Source organism: Propithecus coquereli, unplaced genomic scaffold, assembly GCF_000956105.1.
Source record: "Propithecus coquereli isolate 6110/MARCELLA unplaced genomic scaffold, Pcoq_1.0 Scaffold19, whole genome shotgun sequence".
Lineage (NCBI taxonomy): Eukaryota > Metazoa > Chordata > Mammalia > Primates > Indriidae > Propithecus > Propithecus coquereli.
Genome location: NW_012143856.1, coordinates 9,395,056 through 9,408,327, shown reverse-complemented (window position 1 = coordinate 9,408,327; position 13,272 = coordinate 9,395,056). Strand labels below are relative to the sequence as shown.

The window sequence follows — 13,272 nt, the reverse complement described above, 5'->3', positions numbered from 1 at the left end:
GCACATGCACATGCATGCACGCACACGTGAATGAAGAATACATTTTCCCTCCTCTTCACACCTCTCTCAGTTTACAGTGTACATAATTACATTCTTCAGAACTTCGATATGATGATATAGCATGAAGCAGAGAGTTCTGTAGGTAAATGGAAACTCTGAGATATATTCTTTAGAGTATGACCTCAAAGATGCATTTATTTCTCCTTTTATGGTAATCCTAAAAATCTCGTTTCCAAACTTTTGAATATTTGAACTACAGATACTACTGTATCAGTGTTCTTATCAATTGCAACAGTTACTTAATCCAGTGCAGGGGTTTTGATGTTTGTGTAGTCCTATTTTAAACATGGTACTTCCTTCCCTTACCCTAATCTTTTAAAATCTACATTGTTTATCAAATGTGCATTTCTAATTTTCGTTATAGTCTTTCATTGGTTTTTTATTTAACATACCAGTTTCCAAGATGTAATTTTACACATTTGACTGTTTTGTCACTGGACCAACATACCTGGTGAAGGAATAAATCCATTAAGTAGAAACAGTATTTTGTTTTCTTTTTTTTTTTTTTTTTAATGGAAAGCCTTTGTAAAAGAGCATTTTGAAGTTTTATGTTGGAAATTAAATAACACAGTTTTCCAGGCATATGTTTAAATTACCGAAATGAGTACTTTTAAGGAGATAGCACTATCTAACAAAAAAATCTTAATTTTAATATGATTTTGAGTTGCCTTGCTCAATTAAAATCTGAATGCAGTTTTATATGCAGTCATTCATAAGTGAAATAAAACAAATTGGAGTGAGAGGTCTTGAGTAATTAAAGACTTAAACTTTGTGAATAGGTTGATAAATTTCAGATCCTAAGGAAATACTTGTAAAAATCTTTGCTTTTGAAAAAAATTTAAGACTTCAGTAAATACAGTATTTCTTTGAGAAAAGGGAGAATACTGGAAGATTAACAAAGGGATTGAGGTGGTTTAGGTTGATATATTGAAAACTCTACCTTGTGATTTTGGTTACATTCCCTAATACGAGGCTCTATATTGGTTCAATTTTGAGATCATTTATATTAAAAAAACAAGCCATATATTAATAATACATGTCAATATTATCACACCTTTAAAAGGGCTGATGGTTGTATATGCAAAAAGTTCTCAATTATCATTACCTATTGACCCTAAAATATTAATTACCATAGAGTTTATATATCTTTCTAGCCATTCTCATTAGAAAGGCTAATGGTCAGTTGTTGAAACTCTTCAAATTGATTTTGTATAAACTGGTGGATATAATGATGGTCGAAAATATAGTTCATTAAAAAAAGGCGTAGCCACTTTTACGGTGAACATTACAAAATTTGTTTAAACTACCTACTCACTTAACAGATTCCTTTTCTGTAAATGAGGGGAGGTGCAAAATATTACTGGCCCTTTTGAAAAGGAACACAGTACAGATTTCTTTCCACAGATAGCTGACCAATGTGAACTCTGTAGGCTGCATTCCAGGAACTCTTATGAATGGCTGCAATTGTGAACTGTCATCGGCAGTGAAAGAGTGAAAACCTGATTTTAAGGATCCCTTGGTGGCCAATATCTCTATATCGTCCTGTTAATGGTGTTATTTGTGTAGTTTGCTAATCACTACTGATAAAGTATTATAAATTGTGACTGTTAAGTGGTGTGTCCTGGTATATGCCATCAGTACGAATTTTATTTGTACCTTTTTTATATATGTATTATAAATGAAATTCTCCCTCTTTTTTTTTTACTTGAAGTTTAAGTGAGAAGATTATGTAAATGTATACCAGGAGGTAGAACTGTTAATCTTTGCTGTAAAACCTATAGGTAATTCTTAGAGCTCTGTTGTTATTTAATATATGGAAGTCTCACTGCATTTAAGTCTTTAAAAATGGAAGATCTTTACTTGAATTTGTATTTCTTGGGAGCTTACATTGATCTCTTGAATTTTGGAGGTAATTTTGCTCTTTCCCCTGTTGCACTTGATGTGTAAATCACACAGTAGGTACCAGCTTATGCTTATCTCAGCCCTTGAGGGAGAGTATTCTTCCAGAGGAGTTAGTAATCAAAATGTAAAATCACATATATATGACATTATTGTTTAGTATAAAAACTGATATTGATGCATTCATCAGTGATGCCACACTGATTACTAAAATATACTTTATTCATAAACATGGCTTTAAAGGAAATTAAATATTTCCAGAAAGGCTTATGATTTTCCGAAATACCTGAAATGCCCAAAATTGAAAGCTGTGTTAGTAGGAGCATGGCCATTAATATTCACAGTGACGTGTTGTTTATAATTTTATGTGAACTAAATCATATAGGCCAAACACTGGTTAATTTTTTTAAGAAAACATAGGTGCTTATATGTCATGGATAATACAAATTCCAAGTAGCTATTTTAGTAACACTTGTATTTTCTCTGTAGGGGAAGGGATGGTATGAGATTACAAATCTTGAAATAATCATCATCTTTATGAGAAATCATTTTATATAAGACTGGTAGTAGGAATATCTATATTCTCTACTTCCTGAGAATAAATGTAACACCAATCCATTTGTTCTTCAAGAATTCTGTTAGCACTAATTTGGAAATGGTAAAATATGGCACTGGATTTACAGATCTGGTACTTGCTAATTTGGAATGGGAGTTTATCTTTCTCCGTACCAGAAGAGATTGAAAGCAGCCATGGCTCTCTGGTGTCCTCCAGTAAAGAAGAGCAGCTCCACCAGAGTCAGATGGTAAAGATACTAAAATGAATCTCTGTCTTAATAGAGGATAAAAGGATTCTGACTTTCCTGTCCTAAAGTGGCCGAAATTGGGGAAAGTGTAGTGATAGCAGGTAACCAAGAAGAAAATACAGTAGAATAACATGAAATGTGGTCTCAGAAGGAACAGGAACACTTGTTAATGGTGAGGAACAGTTTTCTGTTCCTTCTTGGAATAATTGTTTTAGATTACTATGTATTTTGTTTTCTGAAGAGATACTGTTTATTTCTTCATTGCATTACTCTTTAAATACTTAAGTATAAGGAAGGAGAGGGTCTATAAAAGCAGGTCTGTCTGGTTAGGTGTAATCTGATTAATGTTCCCTAAGTAATTATTAACGGGAAGAGCAGATTTTCAATAAATATTAATCGTTGACAGTTTTCTAAGGAGTATGTACAACAAAACTCCTGAATTGGAATAAATTCTTTAAGGTTATGTTTTTTCTTTATACTAAACTTGAGGGCTTGTGATTTGAGACTACTGTTTTAGATGGTATAATACTAATTACTGCATCCACAAAAAATATACATATCTGAATCATTGGTATAATGTCTTTCCCACAGCAATTCTTGAACATACCAAATTATTCAATATTTGTTATGTTCTTAATCTGGCATTGGTTAGGGCAAAAATTGGGTTGGTCTCATAAAGATTTAGAAACAGTAGCTAATTTGCATCATTCCAATACATCACTTCATGACTTGACTTTGATGTATACACTTAAAATTTGGCTTGTATTATTAAAGGTATATTCATTGGCTACTTTATCTCTAAAAAGTATATGCATAATTTCTGCTTTTAAATCAGGTGGATTAAATTTCATCTGTGCTGCTCTGGATTGCTTACTTTTCAAATTTAAAAGTCCAGATCAGATTTAAGTATTTAGGTTTATTCATTGTACCCAAGCTGACATTTGTGTAAAGAAAAAAAGTGAGCTCTCATCCTTTTATAGATTGTATATCTATATATGATGGTTAAGTGAAAATTCTGCAGATAATTGAGAGGGGAAGGGGGTTCTTGATCAAATAAAACTAGTAGTGTGTTTAATTATGTCCTAACTTATCATATGAGTGACCATTACAGATGGTGGAGTCAGACATACCTTGTCTAAATTCCAACCGTGCTGCATAGTTGAGACATTTGACCTTGAGCTAGTTGCTTAGTTCCCTTGTTTACCCATATGGAAAATGGGGATAAAACTACCTTGGAGAGTTTTAAAGGATTAAATGTGAGAGGTATACAAGCAATTTGTGAACAATCCATAACATAAGACAAAATGTATGGGAAACATATATCACAGAAATGTTAATATTTCAGTGTCCGAATTGCTCTCCCAGATCACTCTTTGGCATGCTATAAATCATACTAGGAGTCTTTGATTTTAATCTGAAAATGTAATTGTATAGTATGGATGTAGTCAGAGAAAAGATTAGGCCAGAGATTAGTAAGAAGTATGGCATATTGTGTTCTACTTCTAGTTTTCCTACCCCTTAGCTGATTTCTTGGATCAAGTCGTTCAACTTCTGTTTTTCTCGTTCGTAAAATTAGATTTTAAGACTTGGTCAAATTTTAAGGTTCCTTCTAGCTCTACATATAGGAGTTCATACATTCAGACATACTTTGTGAGAGAGCTGCCAACTTAAACCGTCCTCTTGTCAAACCCCTTTCCTGCCACTAGACTATTGTGTGACAATAAATGAAATTCACAAATACTCTTTAAGTAGGTTGAGTGCCCTAGAAAACATTTAAAACAACAGTGTGTCAGTCATTCAGCTTTTATTGTACTCTGCAAGTAGTGAGCAGTGGCATACAGAAATAAGACTACTCTGCCCTCCAAGACCAATATGAAAATGATGATCAAATGTATACTTTGATATATACTGTAGGTCATGATGGAATAAATATAAATTACTAGTGGGAACAATTTGGGACATCAAATCAGATTGGGATTGGGAGGTAGTAGTTAGAATGACTTCTGTTTAAAAATTCTCTGCATAAGATGATATACAGTTAAAAATTGAAGATATATAAAAGTATAAAATGAAAGCGCCTCTGCCCCCTCTGTCTTCCAGCCACTCAGTTTCTGTCCTCAGAAGCAACCCATTATTACTTATGCATTCTTTGAGGCTAAATCTTAAACTGAATCTTAAGAGGGTCATTCAAATTAGGTCACTGATAAAGGGATGGTTGTCCAAGCAGAGGTAGAAGGCAGTTTATATAATGATGTGGACGTGTGAAAATCTATTACATTATCATATTTGGAAAATGATGTGATTAATTTGATAGGAACCAGAGTGAAGGGCTAAGAAATTTAGATTTTTGTAGTAAGTTTATGGTTATATTATTAAAGTTGTTTCTTGAAGCTTTTATTGTTAAAGTAATATGTACCTTGGAACCATCTCAGTACCCTTTTCAGTGATTATTGTGAAATTATAATCTTACGAGTTGTGTTTAGGGAACACCTAGGGGAGCACTGAGTCCCTAAAATCGGAATTCTAATCCAATGAAATGTGCTAAATAGTTTGGTACCCTTAGCTCTAAGTATTCTTTTTGCCTCAATATATTACCTTGATGATGATGACAAAACATCAGATACATGTTAAGGTCTCTACCAAAATTTGATTTTTATGCCGCATAATATGGAAACTATAATTCTGTATTAAACACAAACCAGGCTTACGTCAGGCCCTGTAGATATATAATCTCATTAGATATTTTTAAGTAACCTATAAGGAAGTGTTTTCTTCTCCTTTTTTATTGATTAGAGAAACTGAGGCTCTGCGAATTTCAGTCACATAGCTATTATAAGTGACCAAGTGTAGACTTATATTCAGATCTTTGACCCCAAAGCCAATGCTCCTGAATATTCTCAGGATTAGAAGTTTATTACTTGACAGACAGTAGGAAGGGAGGAAGGAAAAGCCACTATAGCCATTGATTTGTTGTATTGTAACCTTTTACCTAAAGGATATTTTTAATCGCTTAAAATCTCCAGATAATAATATTGGAGATGGCCTTTGGTGATCTGCTTACTGTATTTCCCTGGTTTGTAATTAGTGATCTCTGAAGTTGAATTTTGCCATAGACAAGAAAAAGAGGTGTCCTCTGAGTTCAGGACTCATGTCCCGCATGCTTTAACCTTGGACAATTTTTTAGGTTAGTTTTGAGGTATGGGGTGTATGCATGTTTTTCCTCCGTTATGCTTAGTTACCCTACAAAGAGTATCTTACTAAAGCAAGTAGACACACCAACCACATGCTTTGAGTCACTTTCTGATGTGCTACTTTCATATACTTGGAAATTAACATGACAGACTGTTTAGTATATAGAGTCAGGGAGAAAAGAATGTATTTTGTTCAGTGATTTTGAAAAACATCTACAGATAAGAAAACAGCATTTTCTTCATTTAGGTGGCTGAAATAAAGTTAGTATAAACGATACCTCAGTCTTCCTAAGAGTTGCTTCATTGACTCTGTATTTAGAATGGTAGTTTATATTAACATCAAATAAATTGTTAGAAAACTGGTTTAAAGTTTTATTTTTTCGGCAGAAGAGAATTTGTGACCAAAGCTGCATAAAATTTAATGCTTCCTTCCGATAAAATTTTGAATTTCATTTGCCTCTTGATGCCTTCAGGTTTCATTGACTATAACCTTGAAATGATCCCATTAAGAGCATTTTCCCGTCGGGCGCGGTGGCTCACGCCTGTAATCCTAGCACTCTGGGAGGCCGAGGTGGGCGCGTCATTTGAGCTCAGGAGTTCAAGACCAGCTCTGAGCAAGAGCGAGACCCCGTCTCTACCAAAAATAGAAAGAAATTAATTGGATAGCTAAAAATATATAGAAAAAATTAGCTGGGCATGGTGGCTCATGCCTGTAGTCCCAGCTACCGGGGAGGCTGAGACAGGAGGATCGCTTGAGCCCAGGAGTTTGAGGTTGCTGTGAGCTAGGCTGATGCCACGGCACTCTAGCCCAGGCAACAGAGTAAGACTCTGTCTCAAAAAAAAAAAAAAAAAAAAAAAGAGCATTTTCCTTGGGCTCTTAATCTCCTCAATTTTATGCCGTTCCAAAATTGAAGTCTCTGATGATCAGGCCCTTCAGTATTTACAAATGACTCTTTTCGCCTCTACCTCCTTGATGAGCTAGGTTTTCACAGACTTGACTCCTTTAATCTATGCCTGTTAATATATGTTTTGAGACTGTTGTTGCTATTTGCTAAAAATCCCTCAGTTTAAGGATAACATCCCAGTTGAAGTATTCCAGAAACAAAAAAATTCGTATCTTATAAAAGACTAAATTTTTATCCTTCAAATCTAGACTGTTTAAAATTCTCAATAGTACATAGATTGTATAACTCCAAATGGTTTCTTCATTTTGTGTATATGTAGAAAGAGTGATTGTTAATTGTCAGTTTTTGCAACTTAAGTGTATTCCTAATATGTTCCAAAAACTGTAGATCCATTTATAGTATTTTATTTCACAGATTTTTTTACATCCCAAAATTCACTACTAGTTGAAGATATGTTATTTTTTCACTTACAGGAAATATTTCACTGTTATGCTATAAAAATGCTAGTTTCATAGCTTAAATCATATGACTTCATTTGGAACTAATTTATTTGGTATATGAATTTGATTCAAATTAAATATTTATATTTCCAGAGTCAGAGGATCTAAAGTTTTTTTAAAGAATGTCATCCTTAAAATATATTGTGAATACTTTTTAATGGATATTTAATTCCAGACTTGCAGAATAACTTCCAAGTTTACTCTTTGTTATTCTCTTGTATTTTACTACCTTCCTTTTTGAGTCACTCAGTTTAAACCTGATGTCTCCAAACAGACCTTATGAGGGTAGCAAACTAGTTTCCATATGGTCCTGGGCGGGCCTGGTTTAAAAAAAAAAAAAAAAGCCAAATTGAATCTTCAGTTGATTCGGTTGGTTTTCTTTTTATTTGGCAGATTGATCTCTAAGTACAGTGAAAAAAGTGGCTTAACAAATTCTTAAGAGGATGTAAGCCGTTTAAATAAACAGTAGTTAGAAGCCTCTTAAGGTTTTTTTGTTATTAGCAGGTCTAACTCTAGTGCCTTTGATTGCCTTAGACCTAGTTAAGAGAAAAGTAGAGAAAGGGTTAAAAGAATAGAAAGGAGTTGAAGTAGGGCTTTTGGATTATCTAAGAGGTACCTACTGGTTAAAATTAAAAATGCCTTCTAAAAAATGATATTTAAAAATTTGATATAACAACTTAATGAGTCTCAATTTGAGTTTTGAAATCATGGAATTCTATCATGTATTTGTTTTGTTTGATATCATTGATATTTGATTGCTGTTCCAGTAGACCCTGGAAATAGTTCTCTTATTGTACTTCTGCAGAAACCTTAAGGAACTTATTAGAGCCTCAGAATTGTCATGTTGTATCTAAATTTTGTTTTGTAGATAAAAATCATAGCTAGGGAGCATTGACTGTTTGCTAGGAGCTTTACATAAAGTCTCAATTCTTCAACCATCTGCCAGACTAGATAGTAATATCAACATTTAACAGATAAAGAGACAGACCTAGAGAAGTCAAAATTTAACTGCTATATATTTCATATAGTAGTATTAGAGCATAAACTCCGGGACCAGATTGCCATCTACTAACTCTGTGACATAAAGCAAGTTATTTCTGTCTCATCCAGTTTTTTCATTTGTGAAATGGGAATAATAATGGCACTTACCTCTTAGGGCTATTGTCAGAATTGACTTAATAAATGTAAAGCACTTAGAGTAGTGTGTGTGGTACATAATCAAAGCTTACATTCTTAGCTGATGCTGTTATCCTGCTATAGCATGGGCTAAGAATTTTAAAAGTGTGTGGCAAGTTTTTGTTAGGCCCCAAAGGGACAGGTTGAGGGTGGGAGAGAAACTGGAAGTGTGCTGAGGAGGAAGGAAAACTGTTTAGGAAGCAGCTTTGTCAAAAGTTTAGTTCCCTATGAAACCATTCCTGAGATATGAGGTGAATCATACATACTGGGAGCTTGCCCAGATAAGCCCATCAGTTAGGAGTCTGTGGTGATGGCCCTAGGGAATGTGTCCCTAGGGAATGGTAGAAATGAATGATAATTATGTTAAGTAGGCTTTTACCCCTTTAAGGGGCACTGTGCTAATGCAAGAAGTCAGAAAGCTGCCATGCAATTGCTGTGCCATTTTTTTGGCCTGGCAGAGGAACCACACATAAATGGATTCTGAGGGTGAAAGAAAATATGTCGTAGCCAATCCAGGGAAGAACTCTTCAATATTCATTTTCCAACTCTTTTCACTTATAACAGAGCCTAAGAATATACCTTTATATTGTGAAGGTATAGCTTATTTTACATGAATAGTATGAGAACAGCTTTGTTATACTGCTAAACCAGTAGATATTTATAAAGGCATCTGATACAGAATAGTGTTGATTAGGCTATGAATTAGTCACATTCATGTGCATACACAAAAAATTGGATGCTACTTAGTATTTAATTTTATCTGTATTACCACTTTATTTTAGAACTGGGATCCTGCGTTATTGGGGTCTTCTGGATTTTATCCAGTTTTTAATTTCTTTAAAAGTGTTGTTTTAAACAAGCTTATATGGTTTTTTTCCTCTTTTTTATTAAAGCAGTTACACTGTATTAGAAATCTAAAATCTTCCATATTTTTTTTTTGAAAAGTAGTGATTTACTGTATATTCTCAACCTCATTTCCATTTGATTCTTGGATCTCACAGGAATCCTTCAACTGCTTTCTACCAAGCGTTCCATTTGAACACGTTTCAGGAATCAAAGAGCCTCTGGGATAGGTATGAATACTTACATATGGAATGCATACATGCAAAAGTGTATGCATGAATTGCTTTGCACTGTACTGGTTTCTCATCATTAAAACTGATCTTTATTTATTTTGGTGGGGGGATCATGTGGTATCTAGCATGGGGCAAAGCAGCAAAATAAACCAAAAGGACAATCTAGATTTTATATAGAAAATAAATGTGCTTTTCTTTTTACTGTATTTTGTGCACTTTAAATATATTTTGAAGGATTTACATATTCTACTGAATTTTATAATATGAAATAATGACTTCCCCTGTGTATTTTAATGCAAAAATATGTTATACAAAGTAAACTATCTACAGTTATTTTAATTTTTGTGCTGTTTTATATGGTTTCTCTATGTAAAGGCCATAGTGACTCAAAGCAAAATGTTATTTCAAATTAAGAAGTTGAAGGAGGGACAAAACCAAGGTATCAAAGTAATCATTGTTTAATTTTTGGCAAGAAACTTTAACATCAAGTTTGTTTACTAGAATATACTAGATCTGCATTACTGGTTTGTAAGCCACGAAAACAGTTTGCTTTCTCACAGAAATGTAGTATAGATTTTATTTTTAACTTTTCAAATATAAAATGAAGTCTTGGAGTTCATTTATGGCAAAAGATACTTTGGTTTATCTTTCTGCTTAACACACATTTTAAGTAGCATATGCTCTGTTCAGTTATTTTGCTGAATATTTATTAGCACTCCATCATTTTGTGTTTAATTAATAGAACTTGAGCACAGTGTTTCTAAAATTCACACAAAGCTCGTTAGATTCTTTTAACTCTGCCTGGCAACGCATTTGTGTCTTCTGGTATAGTTTTGAATTATACTCATGAACTCAACTGTCTCTTTCATTAGAAAAGAGTATTGCTAAGTGCATGTACATGTCATATTAAGACATGATCTATATTGCCTAAAATGCTAAAACAGTCTTAATTCTTAGGCTTGATTTGCTTGTGTGTCACTCTAGAGAAATTTTCTAACAAAATATCTTTTAGATGGTGTGTCCCTTAACCAAAAATGTTTTAAAATAATTACCTTTAGAACAAGAAGTTTTAAAATGTATAGTACCACATTTATACATTTTTAGTAGTTCTATAGTAATATAAATTATTACATAAATGTAAATTATGGCATGAAACAAGCATGAAGTTTTAATCATTCAAATAGCTTACCAAATGTAGCCAGAATGTGAGCACTTTGGGATATGCTTTATACTTTCCCCATAGAAAAAGAAAAAATAGCACTCCAGAAATGTAATTAAGAGTAGTTTTCAAATTCAAATGTATGGTAATTTATTTCAAATAGCTAACTTTTGTGAGCTGCCCTGATATCAGTATGAATGATCAAAACAGTATAGAAAGGTTTGAGCTTTATTTTTATAATTTGGATCTAATATTAAAGATTTCTTTTGTTTCATTATAAAACAACTATAGTCATTGCCTGCACATCATTTGTTGTTACAGCTAAATACTCCTTATCTGTTTTCTTTTTTAGATACCAGAAACTTTTTAAGGTATCAGAAATGAGGCAAGTTGCTGTATCTGTAGTTTCTCATGGGTTGAAAATATTTTCTCTTCTCCTTGGAGGCTGTTGTCCAGAGCAAAGAAGTTAACAGATACTTGTTTATGTATGTTAATGCCAAAACAGAATGAGAACTTAGTATTTTAGATCAGCCATTCTTCACTGTAAGAGGACCAAGGTGACAAGCCCAACCAAGTAGAAACAGACTAGTGGCTTCCTTTTAACTTTTTAACTAGTTTATTAAATTTTCAATTGAAAGGAGCAATAATGGCTAGCTTTATTAGTTCTAATAATCTATAACTACAGTTAGCAAATATCTACAGACTTGTTAAAAAGTGTATCAACTAATAAAGAATTGTGGGACTGTTTATTCATTGCAGATGGGTTGAAGATTTGCGTGTGTTAAGCTTTGAAAAATATTAAATATAACTTCTGATCTTGTTTTAGACCTCACCAAATTACCGTATTCATTTTTGACTATTATAAATTTAGGATTTTTTTATCATTAATTTGGCAAGTATTTTGCAAGGGTGATTCTACTATTCAATAGAACCATTCAGGAGTTTAAGGGACTGTAAGTCCCTTACATCTGGGGACACCCTCCCCCCTCCAACCCATGGAAAAATTATCTTCCATGAAACCAGTCTCTGGTGCCAAAAAGGTTGGGGACCACTGCCTCACATAATCTACTGCATTATCAACTTATTTTGAGGCATAAATTTGCCTATCAGTATTGCTAGATACCATATGCCAGGCTCCTATTTATGAAATGTTGGAAATCATTTTCAGTAGAGGCAGCTTTTATGCCCCACTCCAATTTTCATTAAACCTGCCCTAAATAGCTGAAGATCCCTGATTTTGCCTTACTTGAAAGACTGGAATTTCCAGGGAAATTGGTTCAGTTTAGCAGAATATCTATCAATCATAATTTAAGTAATATACTTTTCTCATATTGACTTAAAGTTCTGTAATGGCCCCTTTGTTTCCTTTCATATTTAAATTAGAATTAGCAAGGTGAAAGACTTCACCAACCTCTGAAAATAGTCTGCCTCTGCCTGTATTTAGATATTCTCTCCTTTCACTGATAGCCAGTGTTCTACTCAGTTATTATAACAAAATTGAGCTACTCTCAAGCCTTCCTTTTCCTTTTCCTGTAGGTGCCATCATGGTTTCTGTCTTCTCTATTTGTCATTTGCAGAGTCCTGTGGAATCAGTCAGCTGAAACGATCTTCAAATAAGAAGAGTAGATACTAATTGCTCAAATATTTTCTTCAGAAGCCCAAACTGTTTAAGTTGACTGTTCATTAAAATGAATAATGTACCTTTCCTTATCCACTTTCTAGGAGATTATCTTACTTTGAAGAGGTTAATTTTTAGTAATGTCCTAGCCTGTTGGCATTTCAGAGTTAGTAACTTTAAATTTTAACTTCTATTATTTAAAGAACAGCTTTACAAAGTTAGTTCCTGGTATTGCTTTGTTAAATGGACAGATTTAGTGTAGAAACCTATCCTTATGATCACTGGGGAGCAGGTTGTCATTGGGAGTCCTTTTTTGCAAAGGCTCAGCATAAGAATTGGTAGCAAACAGTTTTATCCTCTTCTAAATATCAGGTCAATAAACTAAAGGAGTTACGAGAGAGAAGAAACTTTAGTTCATGTAGACTAAAAGAAGGAATCAGATACCTTATAAGGATCTAACCTCATTGATAAGCACTTGCAGTGTTTTTGTCTTCATACAGAAAATATATAAATGAGAGTAACAGTTGCTAGGTGCACTATACCCTTGAGTCTGCTTGTCATTTTTTGTGATGGCTCCAATATTTAAAGAGAAATTAATAAGTAGTCGACATGGATCATTAATTTAAAATGAATGTCTAAGTTTATCAGACATCTTTTACTAGACGATTGATGATTTCTGTCAATTTTCTTTACAGCAATTATTCACTTACATCTATTACATCTAGTTTAAAAATTATTGGATAAAAAATGTGTTCTTATTTAAATAACCTCAAGTATTTTGTATTAGAAAAGACTTCCAGTGTTACCTCTCAATGTGCCCTGTGAGATTTTATTTTTGAGGCTAGGAATTAAGTTAGAACTAAGCTTCTTATGAATACTGTGGGT

General features: G+C 33.4%; 1 protein-coding gene across 2 annotated transcripts in view; it reads left to right on the top strand.

Annotated features, from left to right (window-relative positions):
- The window catches only part of TSC22D2 (TSC22 domain family, member 2), a 49,371-nt gene that overhangs the window by 4,627 nt on the left and 31,472 nt on the right, over positions 1-13,272 (top strand). The window contains exon 2 of one of the 2 annotated variants that reach the window (XM_012642940.1): positions 9,536-9,607. The exons of the other annotated variant lie outside the window; for it this stretch is intronic. Coding sequence (XP_012498394.1) covers positions 9,536-9,607 — 72 coding nt within the window. The remainder of the gene's footprint in view (positions 1-9,535; positions 9,608-13,272) is intronic. 2 annotated transcript variants of the gene reach the window in all.